Source organism: Sciurus carolinensis, chromosome 16, assembly GCF_902686445.1.
Source record: "Sciurus carolinensis chromosome 16, mSciCar1.2, whole genome shotgun sequence".
Classification (NCBI taxonomy): Eukaryota; Metazoa; Chordata; class Mammalia; order Rodentia; family Sciuridae; genus Sciurus; species Sciurus carolinensis.
In genome coordinates, this window is record NC_062228.1 from 51,186,075 (window position 1) to 51,208,397 (window position 22,323).

General features: G+C 53.3%; 2 protein-coding genes across 2 annotated transcripts; one reads left to right on the plus strand and one right to left on the minus strand.

The window, feature by feature from the left end:
• Window positions 1–196: 196 nt before the first annotated feature.
• Window positions 197–17,978, plus strand: Bckdha (branched chain keto acid dehydrogenase E1 subunit alpha). Its single transcript, XM_047528932.1, has 9 exons — window positions 197–353; window positions 7,490–7,678; window positions 7,778–7,864; window positions 11,076–11,184; window positions 14,688–14,849; window positions 16,026–16,232; window positions 16,471–16,612; window positions 16,824–16,995; window positions 17,438–17,978. The coding sequence occupies exons 1-9, from the start codon at window positions 246–248 to the stop codon at window positions 17,606–17,608; spliced, it is 1,347 nt and encodes a 448-aa protein (XP_047384888.1). The 5' UTR covers window positions 197–245; the 3' UTR covers window positions 17,609–17,978.
• A 378-nt stretch (window positions 17,979–18,356) lies between these two features.
• On the minus strand, window positions 18,357–20,319 carry B3gnt8 (UDP-GlcNAc:betaGal beta-1,3-N-acetylglucosaminyltransferase 8). Its single transcript, XM_047529374.1, has 2 exons — window positions 20,191–20,319; window positions 18,357–19,761 (listed from the first exon to the last, which is right to left on the minus strand). Exon 2 carries the CDS (start codon window positions 19,727–19,729, stop codon window positions 18,542–18,544), a length of 1,188 nt encoding a protein of 395 aa, XP_047385330.1. The 5' UTR covers window positions 19,730–19,761; window positions 20,191–20,319; the 3' UTR covers window positions 18,357–18,541.
• Window positions 20,320–22,323: the final 2,004 nt, after the last annotated feature.

Consider the following 22,323-nt stretch of genomic DNA (forward strand, 5'->3'; position numbering starts at 1 on the left):
TCGGAGGCTCTCGTCAGGTTGTCCTCTTCTCTGCGAATTATAGGAGTGATTACAGTGAAGAGATCAGAATAACTTTTAGGACTATGTATTGTCTTCTCCACCTATATATGCATCCTGGATGCCGTGTGATCGGAAGGAGGTGTTCTTTTCGCAGGGTTGTGCTGGCATTTGAATCAGGCTTATGATGGGGCAGCCCCGAGTCTAGCCTGGGAGAGGGGCGGATCCACGAGGGCTTCTGAGCCAAGATGGCGGTAGCGATCTCCGCGGCCAGGGTCTGGGGGCCTAGACGAGGCCTGGGCCAAGCTGCCCTCTTGTTGCTGCGGCAGCCGGGGGCTCGGGGATTGGCTAGATTTGTGAGTACCGAGGCCCAGGCGGTTTTCTCTAAGCGGGGGTAGGGGGCGTAAAGTCTTATCTTTAGAGTGGGTTCTCTGCAGGGTGTGAAGGAAGGGCAGTCATGGAGGGAAAAGAAGTGGGAGACCATCTCCTTAGGAGAGGAAAAGCGGGGCAGCTCCTGTGTGGACCCTGAGGGAGGGTGACACCTTGGAGAGTGAGATGGGGGTTCCTCCTCTTTCCCTCCCACAGAGGAGGCCCCTTGGAGGAGACAGGAGACCTTTTCCCTCAGAAGTCGGACCATGAAACCGACTTAGTAAGATGGAGAATTCCTTCTGAGTATAGAACCCTGTTGAAAGAGGAGAAACGAGAGCTCAGATCCCAGTCACAGGGTTTTCCAGGGCTTTGCGTTTCTTTGCTCTTTCTCCCCACTTCTAACTTTAAAACGAATTATGCGAGAAACTCGTTTGATTTCCGTGTCCTCTGATCGAAAGTTAAGGTAGAGTCTGTGTGTTGTGGATATTGTGCAGAGGAGATGATCAGTACATGTTTGTTGAATTGATGAAGGGAGAAAAGCAGGCGAAAGGTTCAGACAGGGCCCTTTGCCCACATTTCTTAAAAACACTTGAGAAAGCCTTTTGAATTATCAAAAGGGTCAGAATTCCTTTTGGTAAATGCTGCTAAGGGGAAGATCACACTACAAAAAAAATCAAGTTGAGTGCTAGTATGTGCACGGCCCAGGGTTTGATCCCCAGCACCACCACAAAAGTAACAACAACAAAAACTAGTTGAAAGCCTGTGCTTAGAGAGGGAAAAAGCAGTGGACTGCAAGAACTTTGAACTAAAATTCCAGATGAGACAGGAATGTTTAAGTGGGTGGTTTCTGGAGCTACACCACATGAGTTCGCATCCCGCCTTGTGCCTTTCCAGTTGTGTGGCCCTGGACAGAGGACTGAACCTTACACCTCTCTCAACCTAATTTTTCTTACTGCAGAATGTTAACAGTGACAACCTCACAAGGTTGTTGTGAAAATACTAAAGTGCTAAGAATTGGACCCCACACATCATAAGGGCAGTAGGTATTTTGGCCACTGTTAGTAAGGATGGAGGGAAGGGACAGAAATTGAGCTTGGAGACTGGGAGAGCAAAGGAGGTGATCTTGTGGGAGTATCGACTGGATTGGTGATGCTGTTTCAGGATCTTCTGAGGTTGTTCCTGGCACTCATCCCAATTCGTAAGGCAGGGAAGATGAAATCTGCAGGAAGAAGCTCTGGGCAGGAGGAGAAACAGGGTAAGAGAGTAGGGCAGGAATGAGGCAGGAGTCCTTAGGAAGGAAGTCATTTGAAGCAGATAAATGCTGAAGGGTTACAGGAGTAGGTTGGGGGTAGGGCTGTTTATGGGTTGTTCTCTTTGGATTTTTTTTTTTTTAAAGCAATCAGTTCCTCCACAGCTGATGGCAGTCCCAGGTACCCATTGGTTGAGCAAGTGGGGCGGGAGGTGAACAGGACTGGGGCAGACTAGGGAAAGGTCATTTGTGACTGATTAAATCTGTCCTCCTCCTGGCTTAGTCTTTCCTCTTCTCCTTATTTATTTTGGAGAGAATGGTGAGAAGGAAGTTTCTACTTTTCATTGATTTATCTACTTAAAATTTTATGTTTCTTACAGTCACAGTTGCCTTCCCCCCATCTATTTATCTCCCACCTGTTCTGAGATTAAAAGAGTCCCTACTTTTTTGAGTGAAGGAAAGGGCCAGTAGTAAAGATTTCAGACCAGGGCTGTTCAATAAAACTTTCTGTGATAGTGGAAATGTTGTATGTTTATGCTGTCCAGAACAGTAGCCACTAGCCACATGTGACTACTGAACACTTTAAATGTGGCTAACAAAGCTGGGTGTGGTGGCACACACCTATAATCCCAGCTACTCAAGAGGATCATAAATTCAAGGTCAGCCTTAGCAACTTAGTGATACTTAACTCAAAACAAAATTTAAAAGGGCTGGGGATATGGCTCAGTGGTAAAATGCTCCTGGATTCAGTTTCCAGTACTACAAAAATTAAATAAAAATAAATGTGGCTAGCAGGATTGAGAAACTGAAGTTTACTCATTCTAATGAGTTTAAGTGACTGTTGGCTGCCATATTGGAAGGTGGAAAGTACAGCTCTATCCAGGTGGAGGTGAAGAAATAGTGTCTTGGGACAAAGGTGGGGAGGTTTTGTTGGTTTTACTGTAATAGATGGATTACAGTGGATTATGAGGGCAGGTGGTTTGGGGGAGGGAAAGGGCTGCCTTTCTTTGTCCCCTACCTTCTTACCTCTCATCACCCATTTCCCGAGCACCCTGCTGCCCTTGAGGTGTTTGCCTGATTTCCCTCCGCCCCCTGCTATCATTGCAGATGTTTTTAGTGATTAGGGAGAAAAGAAAACTCAGATTGACAGGTAGTCATGAGTCAGTTTTGCAACCACTACCCCAGGGCTGGGCCTGTTGGGGCCATTTCACCTCTGAGCCTAACTTGGGGATGAGTAGAGTCCCTACCCTGCTGGAAGTGAGGGAGTAATTGGAGCTCAGTCTGTGCTCATTATCAGTAAAGTCGTTTTCTCCAGCCCAATGGTTCTGGGGTAGCCTGCCAGGGGCTTCAGTTCCCTATGCAGTAGCACTATGTAGTAGGTACCCAGTGGATACTGTGGGATGAATAGAGATGGCGATTACTGATCATCTGATTGTAGGAGTCCATCCATTTCCCTCTTAGCTAATGTCAAGAAATTTGGTTTCTATCTGGGCACAGTGGTGCATACCTGTAATTCCAGCAACCCAGGAGGCTAAAGCAGCAGGGTTGCAAGTTTGAGAGCAGCCTAGGCAATTTAATGAGATCCTGTCTCAAAAGTAATAGAAAGATCTAGGAATATAGCTCAGTGGTAGTACACTCCTGGGTTCAAGTCCAGTACCACAAAATAAAAAGAAATTGGTTCTTATGGGTGCTTACTACATATTCCCAACACTCAGTAAGTTAGAAATGGCAGCCATTTGGAGGGTGAATCTGGTTTGGTCTTGATGATTCAGGGTAAGGGGAAAGTGCTCTCCCTTGGGATTGTACACCTGCAGTGCCTTGGGGAGCCTAGTGCTAATGCCTCTGGGTCTCTGGGGCCCAGAAGGGCTGATTGGCTTGAGCTGCCCTCCGGAGAGAAGATTCAGAGTTAAACTTTCTACCCATGCAGCCATCCATGCTCTGAACCCCATCTTCCTTCCAGCCCCACCCACCCATCTGACTGCAGATGCTGACATCACTACTGCTGATCTGTGTGGCCTTGACCTTTGATGGAGGTGCGTCATCTAGGGTCTGTAGGAATTCAGTGCGCACAGAGGCTTAGATGAAGTGCTTTGTGAGCCTGTGTGATGGCTAGCTCTGGCCACCCTGGTCTCCGAGGTACCAGACTCGGGGCCCTTGTCATTGTCCAGTAAATACTAAAGCATTCCATCCCCCTTGCCTTTGCATCAGCCCTGCAAGTCCAGCAGCCTAGCTCTTCCCCTCCTCCAGGAAGCACTGCTGCTGCTGCATCTGCTGGTAGCCAGTGAGAGTTCCTTCTAGGACTAGGGCAGTGACTTTTCCCTACTCTCCAGTCTGTGAGGCAGATACCATTCTGTCCATGGGGGGCGGGTGGCACACAGGTTCTGGGAGACAAGCTCCTGCTCAGCATCATGTGACTGGAAAGCCCCAGAACCAGGATTTGGACTCCGGCAGTTTAGGCTGCCTTGTCCTGTGGCTAACCATCATACCATCCTTCCCCTCCTCCTGTTTATCATCCATCCCTCCCTATCTTCAGCCCTCCCTCCGGGTCCAACTTGGAATCACTGTTCAGTATCTGCCTCTTTGACCGTAGTGGTCATCCAGTACACCTGTGAGCTGCTGTGTTAATTCAGCCACTTGTGTGCCAGGCACTGGGCCGAGTCATGTACACATTTTACCCTCACAGTAGCCCATGAGAGTGTGGACAGGAGAAACTGAGGCTTAGGGAGTTTTAGTCATGCAGTGAGGAGGCTGAGGTCTGCCTGAGGCTGTGCCTGAGGGAATGACTCCAGAGGCTGTCCCAGCATCGGTAGCCAGTGCTCCCCTGTGGTTTTAAAACTTGGTGAATGTGTGCAGCCTCTGCCATTGTAAGCCACTGGCCACCGGGCCAACTGCCCAAACTAATAGAAAGAATGAATGAAGTCATATCCTTTCTGTAGGCATTTTTTTTTTTTAATTTGCTCATGGACCTATATTTTATTTATTTTTATTTATATGTGGTGCTGAGAATTGCCTCAGATATGCTAGGCAAGTGCTCTACCACTGAGCTACAACCCCAGCCCCGCTTTAGTAGACATTTTGCTACCCATCTCAGAACAGAGTGTTTCCTCAGGCTTCAGCCATGAGCTGAGCCCTTTGCAGAGTTCACTGAATCAGCCAAAACATCGGGGGATGTGGGTGATCATCATTTCCACAGGCCCAGGAAAAAAGGAGACTGGAATTCATGGTGGGAATTCAGTGCTAGTATCGGGGCTCACCAGGATGCCCTCACGGTAGAGTTCCAGCCTCTAGGCCATGGTCCTGCTTGAACACCCTGGCTGTTTTCTGCTCTCAGCCTCCTCCCTCTGACCCCTGCCAGCCCCTAGCAAGACCCTGTCTCAAAAGTAATAAAACATCCCTCCCCAACATCAGCCCCGAGGCCCATTCTGTCAGCATGTTCTGCGGTCACCATCTGGAATTAAAATTTAATTTAAGGTGTAGCCAGCCCTCCTGCTCACTCTGCTTTGCCCTGGCTTCTTCCCCAGGTGCCCCTCGTTTCCCTTTTTCCCACTGTTTTTGTTTTTGTTGTTGATGTTTGGTGCTGGGTTGGAACCCAGGGCCTTGTGTGTGCTAGGCAAGTACTCTGCCACTCAACTATTTGCACACAGCTCCACCTTTCCTACTTTTTAACCTCCCCAGGTTTTATTTTTTTTCTCAAATGTCATTTCTTTTTTCTCTTCTTCTCTCCCCACCCCGCCTTTTTTTTGTGTGGTGATTGTTGTGGTGGTGGTGCTAGGAATCAGAATTTTTGAACACACAGTACCCGTACATCCCAGGCCTGTCTGACCCCTGTGTGCATGGATCTAGGAACTTTATACACAGCTCTCTGCAGGCTTTTCACTGTTGAGGGAATTCAAAGAGATGAAATGTTTGCAGAGAGCCATGCAGTGAGCTCAGAAATTGGAATCCAGGTCAGTCTGACTCCACTGAACTTAACTGCTCATTCATCCGTTTATTTGGTAATTATCCATCAAAAGCCTGTTATGTGAGCCAACCTGGACGCCACCCATCTTCCCAGAACTTGCATGTGTGAGAGACAGACACAAAACAGAGGAATCTTCCAGGTCCATGTAAAGGCCTGGCCATGCCCAGTGCTTCGAAGGGGAACAGGTGCTGCCTTGTCAGAGGGGGAAGGCATGTCTGCCAGGGTATCAGGCCCCAACCTGCCCTGCTGCCAGGAGTGTCATTTCCTCACCACCACAAATACAGATAATCACACACACATAGTATGCTGCCCCCAGGAAGCTTGGTGGCTCGTTCACTGCAATTAAAGGAAGCGAGGGGGACACGTGAGCCCCCACACGTGAGATGCAGCTCATAGTGAGCTGGTCCTCCTCTAGCTCCCCCTGAAAGTGAAGCCACAACTGCTGACCTGGGAGGAATCCAGACAGTGGTGGAAAGGAAAGACGCAGATGTGGGGAAACTGGGCTGGCAGTGGCAGTTGGGGTTTAGAGCTTGGGTTTTGGGGTCTGAATCTCAGGCCCTAGGTTAGAAGCCCAGTCATAATGTAACTTTTTTTCTCCCAATGCAGGCTATTTACCTCCCCAAGTCTTGATTCTCTGCCCTGAGGACTCGCTGAGGTGGCACATGCAGAGCTCAGCCTGGCGCACCTCTAATTGGTCCACCTCCTGCGAGTCTGTCGGGCTTTCCACAGGTCCTTGCCACTCAGCTCCTTCCAGTTTCCAGGAAGGACACATCATGCTTTGCTTTTTGTCTTTTGCATGTTCTGTTCCCACTGCCCAGGATGCTCCCTCCCAGTCCTGCAGGCTCAGCCCCAGCATCACTTCCTCAGAGAAGCCTTGCCATTTCCACTGTGCCATGTGACAATACCATGGGGTAATAGGGATCACACTCGTTCTTACTTGTTCAGTGACTGTCTTCCTGCTAGTAGGTAGCAAGGACAGATGTCCTGGGTTCCCAGAACCCTGCACAGGGCTGGGAACAAAGCAGGTGCTCAAATATTTGTTGAATCAATCAGTCTGAGCTTGCAGGGGAAGCCAGCCTGGCTTCAGGAAGGTATTGAAGCGTGTGGTGCAGTTGACCAGGTAATGTCAGAGGCGGCCACCTGGTCAGAGTGAGCAGTAATGTGGTAGAAACCATCACAGCCAGCATTTTTTGCACATTTACTATTTTACAGATACTCTATGGAAATACACATGATCTCCTTTAAATCTCACAGCACTCCATGAGGTGTTTCATTTTACAAGGAGAAAGGAGACACATAAAGAGGGGAAGCCACTCTCCCTTGTCACCTAGAAGGATATTTGAATCTCGATAATTTGACTCTTAAAAACTCAACAACTTAAGCTCTGTTCTGTGTTGGCCCCCCTGGTATGTGACGTTGGGGTCAGTAACAGGTCTGTCAGGGGTGTCTGAGCATGCCTGCAGTAGCAATGGGGGACAAAGAGGGACCTGTGGCCAGACTGGGAAGAGGTCAGATGCCAGGGTGAAGCCTTTGAGCCTGTGATAATGACAATGGCAACAGCTGCCAGTTCTGGAGTGGCCTGCCATTCACACTAAGTTATTTCAGTTTTATAGTAGTTCTGTGGGGTGGATGTTACTGTTCTGGTGCTGGAGGTCAAGCCCAAGGCCTTGTGCATGCCACTGCTGGTAGATGTCGTTTTCATCCTGATTTTACAGATCAGGAAACTGATATGGTATTGTAGCAATTTGGCCAAGACGGCACAACAATATGATTGAGCAAGGGTTCACACCCTGTGCCCCAGACCCCCAGTGCCCTGGGGCTGTGCAGCTGCCATGCTGTCTTGTGGCTGCTGGCATTGAGCCAGAACCTCAGTGCTGTTCCTGATGCTGGTACCCCTTCTGCCTTCTCCCCAGCACCCTCTCAGGCAACAGCAGCAGCAGCAGCAGTTCTCTTCCCTGGACGACAAGCCCCAGTTCCCAGGGGCCTCAGCAGAGTTTGTAGACAAGCTCGAGTTCATCCAGCCAAATGTCATCTCCGGGATCCCCATCTACCGGGTCATGGACCGCCAGGGCCAGATCATCAACCCCAGTGAGGACCCCAATGTGAGACTGCTCCCTTCCACCCCTGCCTCCATGCCCAGGTCCCTTGTTTGTCTCTTCTCTGGTCTCATCTTCCCCTGTCTGTCTGTTTCTTGTCCACAGCTGCCCCAGGAAAAGGTGCTGAAGTTCTACAGGAGCATGACACTGCTCAATACCATGGATCGAATCCTCTATGAGTCCCAGCGACAGGTGTGTGGGGATAGGCCTAGAGTGGGAGTCAGAATTATCCTGTACTTGTACTTGTGTTGGCCAAGGGACAACTCCCAAGGAGAAGAGAGGAATTGAGAGATGTTTTTAGAGTTCTTGGGGTTCTTTCAGAGCTCTGGGAGAAATATGGGACGGGTCCAGCCCAAGGAAAGAAGGATGGACCCAGTCAGTGAAAACACCGATGTGTGTGCCTGGCTGGGCTCATTGTGCTGGGAGAGGGCAGGGAGGGGAAGGCCCAATGGCCCTTCCCTGGAAGAGCTCACAGACCTGAGAAGCCGGGTGGACCCTCCATGCTTCCCGCAGTGTCCAGGGACCACTCAAGGCCTATGTCCAATGTGCCAGTCTTTAGAAGTCTTAGTGTCAGAGGACAAGAACCAGTCAAACCAGCGTGCATGAAGAGGGAATTTATTGATTTCACCTGCATGTCCCCAGGGCCCTATTTGCAGGCAAAGCTGGATCTGGGAGGACTCAGAAAAAGTTCTCAGACATTGTTCTCTCTGTGTCTTTTTTCCTTTGCCTTAACTGTCTTCATTTTTGAGCACTAGTGGCATTGTATCAGGCATAATGCTTGTAGCTGGTGGTCAGTACTGAGCAGCTCTAGGCTCATGGAGAGGTGGCAAGGAGAAAGGACTCAGGATACAGTCTCTAGGGCAAGTCTGTAAGATCCAAGTCTTAATTCTGCTGCTATTTAGCTCTGTGGCCCTAGGGAGGCTGCTTCATCTGAGTGCTTCCTCAGCACTGCAAAAAAGTAAATAATTTTTTTTAAAAGGGGTTAATGGTAGATGCTACGCTATAAGGCTGGGGTAGGAATTCTGTGAGACCCAGCATGTAAGGCCCTTGCCCATTGGCTGGCCCTGAGGGAGATTACCATAACTATCACGATTCAACCTGTATCTACTAGGATTATGTTTAGCTGTAAGTGACAGATTCCTCCCCACTCCAAAGCCTTAGCAAACAAAATCAAAAGCAGTAGCTTAACAGATGAGTAGTTTCCTCTTGGATTAAAAAAAAAAAAAAAAAAATCAATGGACAGGTGATCTGGGGCACCATGATATTAGTGGATACCTGGCCTCCTTTCATTGCTCTGATCTAATGTCCAGAGTGTTGGCTTCTTCCTTCTTCAAGGTCCATTCATGATCCAAAAAGGTGCCAGAGCTGCCTCTATCGTGTCTCACTCCAGGCAGCAGGTAGAAGGAAGGCCGAAGGTCAGACATGGCACATCTCAGCTGCTGTCTCTCCATTCAAACCATTATAGAACTCTTTAGCAAGTTCCTCTCAATAATATCCAATAATATCTGCTTGCAATTGCTACCTGCAGTGGAATGAGGGTCCTGTCTTTCTTTTTGGTACTGGAGATTGAACCCAGGGGTACTTTACTACTGAGCTATATCCCCAGATCTTTTTATTTTTTTAATTTTGAGACAGGGTCTCACTAAGTTGCTGAAGCTGGCTTCGAACTTTCAATCCTCCTGCCTCATCCTTCCGAGTCACTGAGATTACAGGTGTGCGCCATCATGCCTGATTAGAATGAAATCTCTTTAAGAGGGAAGAGGGTCAGGCAGCCAGTAACCTCTGCCACTAGCCTGAGTCCTGTCTCAGGCTCCTCCCATACTGACCTGGACAGCTGGTATCCTCCCACGCATTTGGCACTTGAAGATCAGTTAACTTTTAATTGGATCCCCATTTAGAAGAAAGCGTTTCTTTGGTTTCTCCATAGCACCTGGAAAGCCAAGCCCATGAAGCACATGGACCCCCAAGTGGGGCTTAACCAGGAATGTCCTCATGCGTCTGTCCCAAGCTCACTTTGTTCCACTTTCCACACAGTCCTGGGTGATCTCATTTCCATCTTACCACGGGGGTTCCCTGGCTCTCCAGACTTCTTGGAACTCTAGATCTACTTGGCACTTTGCCCTGGATGTCCACAGCAAACTCAGCCTGTCCAGACTTGACCTTGGCATCTTTCTCCCAGACCTGCTCCTCTTCTTCCCCCAGTTCATTTCTCAGTCACCCCTTGCCCAAACTAAAATCCTTCCTCTCATCCCTTTCCCCGCCCTTCCCTTTGCCATCCCTTTCCCCGCCCTTCCCTTTGCCATCCCTTTCCCTGCCTTTCCCTTTGCCATCCCTTTCCCCGCCCTTCCCTTTGCCATCCCTTTCCCTGCCTTTCCCTTTGCCATCCCTTTCCCTGCCTTTCCCTTTGCCATCCCTTTCCCCGCCCTTCCCTTTGCCATCCCTTTCTCCTCTCAGCGGTTGGCTCTAGGTCTCTAGGTATTAGGTATCATTCGGCTTCTCAGCAGCATCCTTGAACACCCGGTCCCTTTTTCTCTTTTTGTTTCATTGTTGGCAAGTTGGTCTTCATCCTGTGCTTGTTGCCTCATGTTTACAGGAAGGCTGCCACAGTCCAGCATCATGGCTCTAAGCAAGGCAGGAAGAAGATCGAGGGGGCAAGGATGATCCCAGCTGTGGAGTCCTTTTCCCAGAAAGCACAAACAAACTTCCATTGAAGTCTCTGGCTAAACTATGTCCCTGACTACCTCTGGCTAGCAGCAGGGCTGAGAACCTGAGTGTTCTTTTCCAGGGCCTAGGGATGGAGGGTTCTGGAGAAGAAGCTGGCTTGGCACCCTCAACACTGCTAACTCAGCTTTTGAGGAATCATCTGTCTGCCCCTCCCCCTGGCTACCAGGCTAGGCCACTGCCCCCACTCTCCTGGGTCCCTCGTCACCCCCGTCTCCTCCATTCATTTACCCACAGCAGTGGAGAGAATTTTGAAACACAAGTATGACCACATTGCTGCAGTGGGTGGGTTACCACGGTTCTCAGAGCACAGTCCCACTGTGTCACTCCCTGCATTATCTGGGTGTCGCCTCCCTCACCCCGCTCCTATCTGTGTCCCAACCCTTCCAGATTCATGGGCTTTATCGTTTTTCTGCCTGGAACTCCATCTCCCCTCTTCACCAGGCTGCTCTCCCTGCCATGGTGGGCTAGTCCCTTCTTTGGACTCTTGTCCCAGAGACACTCTGGGACATCACTCTGGCTCTGACCCTCCTGGCAGTTCCTCTGTGAAGGTGGGAGCCCTGCATGGCCTGGCCTGGGGCTGGCCTTCTGAAAGACTGCTGATGGGAAGTTGGTATGATTCTCATGGTGGTTATTGCCCAGTGTAACCAAACCTGGGCCTTCGGGCCCCCTCCACCCTCAGGGCCGGATTTCCTTCTACATGACCAACTATGGCGAGGAGGGGACCCATGTGGGCAGTGCAGCCGCCCTGGACAGCACGGACCTGGTGTTTGGCCAGTACAGGGAGGCAGGTATGTCTGCCTGTGGTTTGGCCTCGAGGTCCCTGTTGAGGCCCACAGTTTCGTTCTCCCAAGTGCGCTTCCAGGGGGAGAGCACAATGCCACGAAGGTCTAGGAAGCTAAAGAAAGAGTTTTCCATGCTGGCAGGCCAGGCACAGGATTTGGGGGGAGCACATGTCCCCTCCCTGAAGGCGGAGAAGCATGGTGGTTGATTCTCTTCCTCACCACTCCTTACCAGTCATCAGATTTGGGGCAAATCCGAGCCACAGTTGTCTCACTCCTGAAGGAGAGATGAGGGGCTGCCAAAAGAATGCAGTGAGGTCAGCGTGGGCCGGGGACCCCTGTCCACCCGGTGTAGGACTCTCCTGGCCTCTCCCAGGCACTGCTGTCCTCTGGGGAGCTGGGGCAGGTGGGAAGGTCCCAAACACAGCGACAGTGGGGAGCTTGGCAGATGCCAGCTGGGGAGCTGGGTGAGAGTGAGTGAAAGGAAGGACCAGGAATAACTTGAGGGAAATCGCTAAGTCCTGGTGGGTGCCGGGAGTGGGGACCTTATTCCAGGGAGTAGTAAGTAGGGTACTCCGGGGTGGTGGCTAGCACAGGGGCCCTGCAGGGCTATCAGTGAGCCTGTGCCAGGGGCAAATCTACACCCTTCCTCTTAGGCAGCCTCAGGCAAGTTACATGACCACGCTGTAACTGTTTCCTGGTTTAGTTATTGTTTTTGTTTGGTACTGGGGATTGAATCCAGAAGGACTTTACCGCTGAGCTACATCCCCACACCTTTTTATTGTTTATTTTGAGACAGGATCTTGCTGAGTTCCTTAAGGTCTTGCTAAGTTACTGAGGCTGGCTTTAAACTTGTGATCCTCCTGCCTCAGCCTCCTGATTTGCTGGGGTTACAGGCACGTGCTACTGTGCCCAGCTGTTTCCTGGTTTATAAGGGGATGGTAACCCCAAATGTTTATTGAGAGGAGTCATGGGGCAGTGGGTGCAAAGCTATTAGTACCGAGCCTAGAAGAGGTGAGCATTCAGAGTTGACAGGCCTCTCTGAAACAGTTCTCCAGCAGGGAGGTGAAACCAGGTGAGAGTGGCCATCTCTTGGCCATCTACTTCCTTTAGTGGGACATGAGCTAAGGGGAGGCAGATGGTTTGTGATATTCGAGGTTCAGTGTCATTCGCAAGGAAAACCAGGTTTCACAGACACTGGGCAGCTACAGAAGGGGTTATGCCAAGGCCGTGGTGCAGGGTGAGGAGGCAGGACCGACTCCCCCTTACTCGCAGCCCTCTTGCCTCAGTGAGGTCCACTGGCTTGGTGCACTGTCCACTGTGACATGGGAGGAAGCACAGTTCTCTTTAGCCAGCCTTACTGAGCTCCGGAAGGCAAAAGTGCGGTTCGTTTTAAGTTTCCTACTGCATCCCAGGCTCTGTTGTGTCCCTCTGTCATAGAGTGCAGGCACTCTGGAGTACGGGCTGACCTGCACTGTGGCCCTTCCACGTGAGGCAGGTGTCCTGTTGGCCTGTGAGGCCAGGTGGGCCACCCACCTCAGGCAGGTTATGGGTGTAGGCCGTGTGCCTTCTTGCAGCAGTCTGATCCAAGGACAGCCCTTGCACTTGCTGGGCACCACCCCAGCTGCCCTGCCAGGGCTGCATATAGAGCTCCTTCTGGGGCACAGCAGGGAGTGGCACTGAGTGAGGAGGACAGTGAAGAGGCAGCAGGGGTCAAGGCAGAGCAGCAGCTCCTGGGGACCTGCAGTTTCCTGTGTGCCGGATCTGAGGTTTTATTTTTTGTTTGTTTTTTTGCATTGTTGGGGATGGAACCCAGGGCCTCGTGGATGCTAGGCAAGCACTCTATCGCTGAGCTGCATCCCAGCCCTGAAGCTGTAATTCTAACACCTTCCTGGCTCCTGCCCAGTACTTCTTGTGTGGGGGCCTGGGACCACATTTTAGGATGTCTTGTGACAGCGCTGGGACCACCTTCAGCCTTCCACAAGGCCCCCTTTTCTCCTTCAACCTGAGCTTCTTCTCTTCTAGCATTTCCTGCGCAGTGTGACCACATGGTGTGCAGATGTGTATCATGTCCATTCAAAGCCCTCTAACAGAAGATAACTAATGAACTTGTACTAAAGGTGAATGTTGAAGTTATGCTAGACTAAAATTTCAAGAAGGGCATAATTTCAAAGCTGATGGTCCAAGCAGTTCTGAGCTGTGCTTACCATCGCTGTCCCAGGGGGCATCTTGGAGCTGATAAACAAAGCCACTTGCTTGCCTTTCTCTGGCACAGTCTTGAATTTGAGTTTTGCCTTAGGCCCACTCTATTTTCTGCTGCTTGGTGGCATGACCCGGAGCCAGTTATGGGAGGATGATCCTGCCTGCCCCAAGAGGATGCTGTGAGGAGTCACTTTGTTACTATATAAAGAGTGCTCAGAACAGCCTTTGGCACGGAGTATTATCTTCATGTGCTTGTGGTTGTTATTCAGGGAGGATGTGCATCCTTTGCATACAAGGGGATTGCCATGTAATGTGACCCCATTAAATTGTCATTTGAAGAAAGGGTTTGGCAGTAAAGGAAGGATTTGGAAACCACTGTGTCAGACAGCTGTGTCTGTGGTGCTCACCCTCAGAGTCAGCTTGGGACCTCTTGATCCACAGCACTGCTGAAGATGTGAGGTTGTCCCCCTTGTCAGGTAGAGCAGAGAGTCCTTGTTTTAGAATCGTCATAGACTCCTGTTGTCCTCCGACTTAGCAGGCAGAGCCCTTTCCACCAGAGCTCTTCCCTTTGATGAACTGGGCCTCCACCAGGAGTTTGTTTGAAAAAAGGGTTTTACCGACATAAGATATTTCCTCTCTAGGTAGAAGGCATGAATTGGTGGTATGTACTTCAGGAATTGAATTAATTGAACACACCTAAAAATACCACAGTTTCTCATTAAAACAGACATGCCTATGCCAGTGTGTGGGAGGCTACGGCATAAGGATCACAAGTGTGAGGCCAGCCCTCGCAACTGAGCAAGATGCTGTCTCAAAATAAAAGAAGACTGGGGATGTAGCTCAGTGGCAGAGCACCTCTGGGCTCAAAACTCATTACCAAAAAAATAAAACAAAAAAATAAAAGTCTCTTGGTAGCTTAGTGAGAGTGCTTACCTAGCATGCATGAGGCCCTGGGTTCCATCCCTAGCAAAAAAGAAGGGGGGTGTGGGGAGAAAGAGACAAAGAAGGAATAAAAGAAAGCTTGCTAGCTGAACTTCTGCCACCTTTTGAAAAACTGGATTGTCACCTGAACCTTGGCCTCCCTCTTGACAGATCTTTGCTTTCTAGTTTGCCTATGGGTCACATCTGCAGCACCTGCCTGGTCCCTGTGAGCGCCTGAGTTTGCCTCCCCTGCTCCAGTCTGGTTCCTTTTTTGTGTAGACAGGGATATAGAAGCCCTGGGATGGAAAAGGCTTGCCCTGGGTCATCCACAGGGTTGTGTGACTTCCCGATACCACCCACCAGGCTAACAGCTGCCTCTTCCCCACCAGGTGTATTGATGTATCGTGACTACCCCCTGGAGCTGTTCATGGCTCAGTGCTATGGCAACGTGAATGACCCGGGCAAGGGGCGCCAGATGCCTGTCCACTATGGCTGCAACGAGCGCCACTTTGTCACCATCTCCTCTCCACTGGCCACGCAGATTCCTCAGGGTGAGGATGCATGTCCTGACGCTCATACACACACACCCATTCACAGCCATCCCTTCCCCAGCCCTCTCGGGTGGGCTTGTGTATGGGCTTCCGGGCGGGTGCTGCTCTCAGAGCCTGGCCTGTGCTCTGGACTTTGAAGGTACCTTCTGTCTGGGACCCTTCAGAGGAGGCCTCAGTAATGCCCCCAACCCATTCAGCAGCCTTGAGCCAGTGTGACCACACTCTAGGTTTCCCAGACTTCTGTCCGCCCTGCCCCGCTCCTGGGAGTGCACAAGCCAGCACGCTCCTGCGTGTGTACCAGCGTCCGGGCACTGTGGTGGTGCTTCACTTCTCTTGTCACACTGCAGGTGCCATGGGGGTAAAGGTTGTTATTTACTGTTACTCCTGTTATAAAAAGCAAGAAATTAAAGTCAAGGAGGAAAAGTCAAATGACTTGCTAAAGGTCTCCTGACAGGTAGGGAGTAGAACAGCAGCTAGAACTGTGGACCAAGCGACCCCAGAGCCTAGGTTCTGTCTCTGCCTCCTCTTGGCCTCAGTCCTCAGTCAGGCAGACTCCCCAGAACTCACTGGGTACCCTACATCCCCTTCTATACAGGGTGGATGGAGATAAAGTTGGGGGGGAGTGCAGATCGTACAGATGGGTGGGCCTCGTGGCCTTAGCTTTTGCAGGGACTTTGACTTTGAGTGCTCTGGGAGCTGTGGGTTGGGAGGATTCTGTCATGGGGTCACTTTGCCTGGCTCTCGTATTAAGAGTCCTCTGGCTGTCCCTCGGATAACAGGTTGTGGGGAAGGGCACCACTGAGGGGGCTGCTGGTTGACTCAGGCATGAGCAGCTGGAGGCTTGGCCCTGGGGTGAGGAGGGCTCGGATTCTTGTCACATTTTGAAGGTGGGTAGATGTGGGGGTGACAAAAAGTTTGGAGTCAGGGGTAATGCCAAAGTTTCTGGCCTGAGCAATTGGAAGGTAGTGTCACAGTCAGCTGAGAAGCAGGATCGGGGTGGGTAGGCCCTGGGGGTTCCTCTGGTGACAGCTGGTCTGAACCCAAGTTCTGGATAGGGTGTGTGTGTGTGTGTGTGTGGTGTGTGTGTGTGTGGTGTGTGTGTGTGTGGTGTGTGTGTGTGTGTGTCTGTGTGTCTGTGTGTCTGCTCCTGCTCACGGCCCTCTCAATGCTCTGCAGCGGTGGGGGCAGCCTATGCGGCCAAGCGAGCCAATGCCAACAGGGTTGTCATTTGTTACTTCGGTGAGGGGGCAGCCAGTGAAGGCGACGCCCATGCTGGCTTCAACTTTGCTGCCACCCTCGAGTGCCCCATCATCTTCTTCTGCCGGAACAACGGCTATGCCATTTCCACGCCCACCTCCGAGCAGTACCGAGGGGATGGCATTGGTAAGGCCCTGCCACTGCCCACCCGCCTTCCCTGTTCTTGTCCTGTGGTGTCTGGACCGGGGCGATGGCAGGGGTGGGGAACGGGGTGCCCGCAGTGCTCCGTCTCCCTCTCCTCCTCACTCTGCCTTCCTTCCTTGGCCCCCGACCTCTCTCAGTTCTTTACCTCACCCCCTGCTCCTTCCCGCCTGCTGTACATTTTCCTCATCTGAGCCCTGTCCCTCCCTGTCCCTCCCTGCAGCGGCACGAGGCCCTGGGTATGGCATCATGTCAATCCGAGTGGACGGCAATGACGTGTTTGCTGTGTACAATGCCACCAAGGAGGCCCGGCGGCGGGCTGTGGCAGAGAATCAGCCCTTCCTCATTGAAGCCATGACCTACAGGTGCCTGCCTCTCCCCCCGTCGCTACATCAACAGTCCTGACAGCCGCCATTCCTATCATCTCCCTCATCACTGCCCCCAGAATGTGCCTCCGAGCACCTGTGGGGCGTCCTCCCCTTGCCTTTGCTCCATTTCTACCCCTTCCTAGTCCATCCTCCCTCCCTCCCGAGGCCTACCCTGGGGTCCCAAGCTGACCAGGCCCCTTCTGGGCAGGATTGGGCACCACAGCACCAGTGACGACAGTTCGGCATACCGCTCGGTGGACGAGGTCAATTACTGGGATAAGCAGGACCACCCCATCTCGAGGCTGAGGCTCTACCTGCTGAGCCGTGGCTGGTGGGACGAGGAGCAGGAGAAGGCCTGGCGGAAGCAGTCGCGCAAGAAGGTGAGAGGCCACCAGCACCTAGGCGGGTGTGCTGGAGGGCTGCTGCACCGTGGGCGAGAGCTCTGGGAGAACAGTGCTGGGACCTGGGGTTGTCCAGCTGAGAGACTCATAGCCAGTGCTGTCTGCGGGTGTGGCTTGTGGCATCAGGTTGCCACATGACCTCAGCCACATCTTGCAGTGTGTCCTGGACAAGCTGTCTGCCAGTTCCTCACCTCTGAAGAGGGTGGTCTGAGGATGAAGCAACTTAGTCCCTGTGCGGTGGAGTGCCCCGCCCAAAGGCGCTGTGGCACTCGGGGTGTTAACTTCACCACCGTTGCCTTCATCCTCTCCGTTGTCCAGATGGGAACATAGAGGCTCAGCAATTAACCCCTGGCTTAGGCCCCACAGGAAGAGGCAGGGCCTTGGGGAGATAGACTACCTGCCACCCTCCTGTGTCCCCCAGGTGATGGAGGCCTTTGAGCAGGCTGAGCGCAAGCCGAAGCCCAGCCCCTACCTGCTCTTCTCGGACGTGTATCAGGAGATGCCCACCCAGCTCCGCAAGCAGCAGGAGTCCTTGGCCCGGCACCTCCAGACCTATGGGGAGCACTACCCCCTGGACCACTTTGACAAGTGAGATGCTCCCCAACTGCTCTGAAAGGTACTCCACTCTGAGCAGAGGAGGGAGGGCTGGCAGGACGACCACCCGCAACTGCTTCCTCAGCCAGCTCTCCTAAAATACTGGCGGCCAGGATGTGCCTCAGACTGTGATGGGTGGCTCCCATTCCCCATCCATTCCCTCTCTCCAGGCTGCTACACTTGGGGGGCCATGTTTGCAGCAGTGCTGAAATTTGGTCAGCTGCTCCTCTTTGCCTGTTACAGAGCTTCTCCCAGGGGCTGGGGCACCTAGGAAGCAGAAGCCTCCTCTGGTGGATGGGGTGGGATGGCAGGGTGGCCTTTGGAGCCTACTCAGTGACAGTTGGTCAGAGGAGTAAATAAACTGTGGCTCTGCAACACCTCTGGTCTCTCTTTGCTGGAGTCTGTGGGACAGGGGAGAGTCCAGCATGACTGAGCTGGGACAGCCCTAGCTTCTACACTTTAGATAAAAAGTGTAGACAAAGCTGTTGAGATACCTACTTCTGCAAACTTCCACAAGCTGGAGGGTCAGGTATAGCAGATGGATGGGGGTGGGAGTCCTCCAGAGATGGTCCCCTGCTCTCCCATGGGATAGCTCAAACCTAGTGTCCAGCAAAGTGACCAGGATGCCTATCAGAGCTGCCCTTCCAGGAAGGGGAGTGTCTGGGGTGAAGGTCCGAGAGCAGCTGAGCTCTGCGTCATAGCACCCCGGGGCCCCACAGATGCAAAAACAACTTCAGGCCTCGGAGTGCGAGTACATATTTTTCAAAAACAAAAAGTAGACAGAAACGGGCTGCCGCCTCATCCTTTCTGTCCAGTCCCTTGGACAGGGAGTGCCCGGGAAGTGGCTCAAGCAGTCCAGGACCCAGCACCTCCACCCTCACATGGAGGCCTGGAGAGGGGCTGGCCGGGTTAGCCCCCGTGCTCCCCAGGCTCAGCACTGGGGCTGCAGGTTCTGCAGCTGTCTCCACAGCCGAATGCTGTCCTGGGGGCTGAGGGGCCGCACCAGCAGCAGGTCTCGGAGAGCACAGGGGTCTGTGGTGCGGTCTGCTGGCCAGGCTGTGAGGAAGCCTGGGTGGGTCCGTGGCACTAGACCCAGGGCCCGGAAGCAAAGGCCTGTATAGACATCATCGAAGGGGAAGGGTGCCACGCGGGCTGCTGCCTGCAGCAGCCAGGGAGCCAGGCGCCCTGCGATGACGTAGCCACCCCCACTCGCGTAGGCTGGGTAACCACCTTCAAAGAAGGATCCAGGCACATAGAAGGGTCCTCCAGGCTTCCTGAGGGGCTTGGCCTGGGTAAAGACCTCACCCAGGTAGAGACTTCGGGCCCAGGTAGGTGGCAGGGTCTGCAGGTGATCCAGCAGGGCAGGGACATGCACGAAAGCGTCATCCTGAACTTGCAGGACAAAATTCACATCAGGACAGTGGTGGCCCAGCCAGGTCAGCAGCAGCAGGTCTTTGAGCGTCCTGTTGTAGGGGACATCAAGGAAGTCCCAGAGCAGCAGGTCATTGTAGCGACGGCTCTCCCAGACCACTAGTGAGCCTAGGTCAGGCCCCCCCTCACCCACTGGGGACCCCAACAAGAAGAGCAGCCGAGTCCCAGGAGCTGTGTGGCCCCACGTCTCCCTCACCGCCTGTCGTTCTGCAAAGCGTCCTGGTTCCGACTTGACAGCCAACAGCAGGAAGGGGACGTTAGTGTCTGAACAGCTGGCTACTTGGCTGCCTTCAGGCAGCCACTGTGGGAAGCTCCGGCAGGCTGCTGACAGCAAGAAGCGGCGGAGGTCCTCGGGGTAGGAGGCAAAGTCTGGGATCTCAGCAGCAGCGGCAGCTCCCCAAGCCTGGCAGCCCCCTGCCTCAGCACTGTTTTCACTGGGCAGGGTTCTCAGCCGCCACTGCTGCTGGTTCCAATAAGCCGAAGGCAGCGGGCCAGTCTGGCCCAGGCGGGCCGAGAGGTTGGCAGGCAGGGTGGGCTCAGTGCTGGCTGATGTGGGGCCTGGAAGCGTGGCCCGGGGTCCTGGGTAGGCCTTGCTAAGCCGGGATTCGGAGGTCCACTCGATGTACACTTTGAGGCCCAGGAGTGTGAGCAATGCTGACAGGCAGAGCAGACACTTGGGGCAGCGCATGACCCGGCCCAGGGAAGGGGCAGCAGAGGGAGCTGCAAAAGGGAGCCACAGGGGTGCCACAGGGGCCTTTGGGGTACATGATGGGCCTCCAGAGAGGGCCCAGCCAGGCCCCAGGCAAATTGCCTGAGTCTCTGGCTATCTTAGTCAACCCTGTATTGGTTTCTCTTATTCTCTGACCCTAGCAGGTGGCCCCCAACCCTCCCAGGGACCCAGCTGACTTGGGAACTCCCCGCTCCATTCCTTTCCACCTTCCTAGAAATCCTGGAGGTGATCTGTTCCCCGTCTCCACTGACCACCATTCCTACCTCCTCTCTCCATTCATCCCGCTTCTCAGGAACCAGGATCACTAGATCCCTGGCTGGCTGGGGGTGCTCCTTTCACTTCTTAGAAACCCAGCCAACCTCCCCCAGCAACCTCACTCCAGGGACAGGGCTGGGGACAGGGATCTGTCTCCTTTGTACCTTTTGGTCCGGCTCCCACCAGCTCCGGCGCGGCCGGGCCTCTGGTCAGGTTCTCTCTGTACTGCCCCTGCCTGAGTGTCGTCAGGCTGCCAGCCCAGCTCAGCCCAGCTCAGCCCAGCCCAGCCCAGCCCAGCCCAGCCCAGCCCAGCCAGGGCGGGAGCAGCAGGCTGGAGGGCCCCAGGGGCCGGGAGGGGCTGGGGCGGGACTGAGAGAGGAGGGAGTGGGAGGCGGGAGGCCAATAGGGAGATGGGGCTCCCTGCATGTTAGGGCTGGTTTTCTGGCGAGGCAGCGGGAAAGGTGCAGGGGTGGCCACAGCAACAGACGGGACCCTGTGAGGTCCCTGAGGGGTGGTCCAGGAGCTTGGGGGAGAGAGTCCAGGGGAGGCTGAAGCCAAGGGTTGGGTAGTGCCAGAATGAACTAGGGGGAGGCCGAGTCCCAAAGAGGAAAGATGGGGAGGGAGGCCGAGGGGCTGGCGTGGGGCCACAGCCCGGAGGCGGCGTGAATGTGCTGAGTGGGGATGGATCGGCCGCCAGAGATAGGGATGTTTGCTGTTGCGCCCGTAGTCGGGGTAGGGGTGAAGGACCGGCCAGGGAGGAGGCAGGACATCCAGGAGAGGGAGAGACAGCCAGGGAGACCTAGGCCAGGAAGCGGGAAGAGAGGAAAAGGGAGACAGATGAGAGAGCCAGGAGAAGAGAGGGTGGGGAAAGTGGACTGGAGGGCATGGAGGAGGAAATGGAAATGGGTTGGCCAGGAAGCCCCTGTAGGGAGCCTGCACAGGGCAGAGACTGAGAACGGTGGGTGGAGGACAGGGAGCAGGAAATCAGAACGTGGAGACTGACCCTGGGAGAGGTGAAGGGAACCTGGGAGGAACCAAGAGGAAGGGGCCAACGGAGAAGGACCAGGTAAAGGGGAGCCAAGCAAAGGGCAGGCAGGTGACGGGAGCACACAGGGAGCCCAGAGCACCTCCCACCTCCTTTTCATGCCTAGGCCACCTGCCTGGAAGCCTGGAAGCCATTCCTAAGGCCCTCACCGGTCCTGGGCCAGCCTCGCCCAGGCGCCCGCCCCTCCCTTGCTGCAGTGACTTCAGGATCACTCACATCCCGCCCCTGGGACTAGAAAGGGCGCTTGTGTCTACATCCCTGTCCTCCAGGGACTTCTGCTGTTGGGGCTGTACCAGCTGTCTGGGGAGGCTCTGGGTGGGGCCTCCTTGTCACAGACCTCCTGGGACCTGGGGGCGGACCTCCTTTACCCTACCTGGCTTGGAGAGGAAACCAGTCAGCAGCAGGTTTGTTATCTGTCCAGCTCTGATTTCCTCCCCAACATTTGAATAATGGAACAGCTGGAGGAAGAGAGTGGGTGGAAGTGGTGAATGCCAGTGGAATAAAAGCTAGAGGAGGAGGACAGCCAGGGGCTAGGCAGGGCCGGCCCACCTCACCAGGGTCAGAAGAGGGAGTCCAGCCCCCTAAGCTCTCCTGCTCATCTCGCACAAAGATTCTGGGCCCTAGATGGCACTGCCTCTCCTGGGGCATCAGTCTGGGTCCAATGAGGAAAGACCACACAGCAAATTGACCGGGGAAAGCTTGATATAAAAGAGTGATTAACTAAACATAGGATTGAAGAAATGAGGGAGCAGTCTGTTGGTAAGAGGTGTCTATTGTGGACTGCAGTTGGAGGTGCACGTCTAGTGTGACCACTCTGACCTGTCCTGTCTCCCTAGTTAAGCCCGTGAATTTCCTGCCTCTGTATTATGCCTGGGCAGTTCTAGTCTCAGCCTCATTTACTGTAGGCTACTGTTGGGTCCAAGTTTCCATCAGCCAGCTAAGCAACTGTTAGAACCACCCCCACTGCACAAGGTGATCCATTAAATCAGGCATCTCTGGTAAGCACGCTCACCTTGCAGATGTGGTCCCAGCTAGTGTCACAGCCATCCTTGTTGGTCTGACACACTTAAAATCCTACACATACATTTGCAGTCTTGTGCTACAGCATGTATGCTTTTCCTTCCTCTGTCCTAGTGGTCCTGTTCTCCTGCAGCAAGCTGAGATTTGGCCCCTGGTATGTATGGATCTGGGGCAGGAGGGGGCACTTCTAAGTCTTAAGAATGGATGCCCCCTATCAAGGTGAGGGCTCTGA

Coding starts and splice junctions, on each gene's coding strand:
- B3gnt8 (XM_047529374.1), bottom strand. CDS start 19,729: ATGCGCTGCCCCAAGTGTCTGCTCTGCCTGTCAGCATTGCTCACACTC.
- Bckdha (XM_047528932.1), top strand. CDS start 246: ATGGCGGTAGCGATCTCCGCGGCCAGGGTCTGGGGGCCTAGACGAGGC. Junction 7,679..7,777: donor ACCCCAGTGAGGACCCCAAT/GTGAGACTGCTC, acceptor TCTTGTCCACAG/CTGCCCCAGGAAAAGGTGCT. Junction 16,996..17,437: donor GGAAGCAGTCGCGCAAGAAG/GTGAGAGGCCAC, acceptor TGTGTCCCCCAG/GTGATGGAGGCCTTTGAGCA.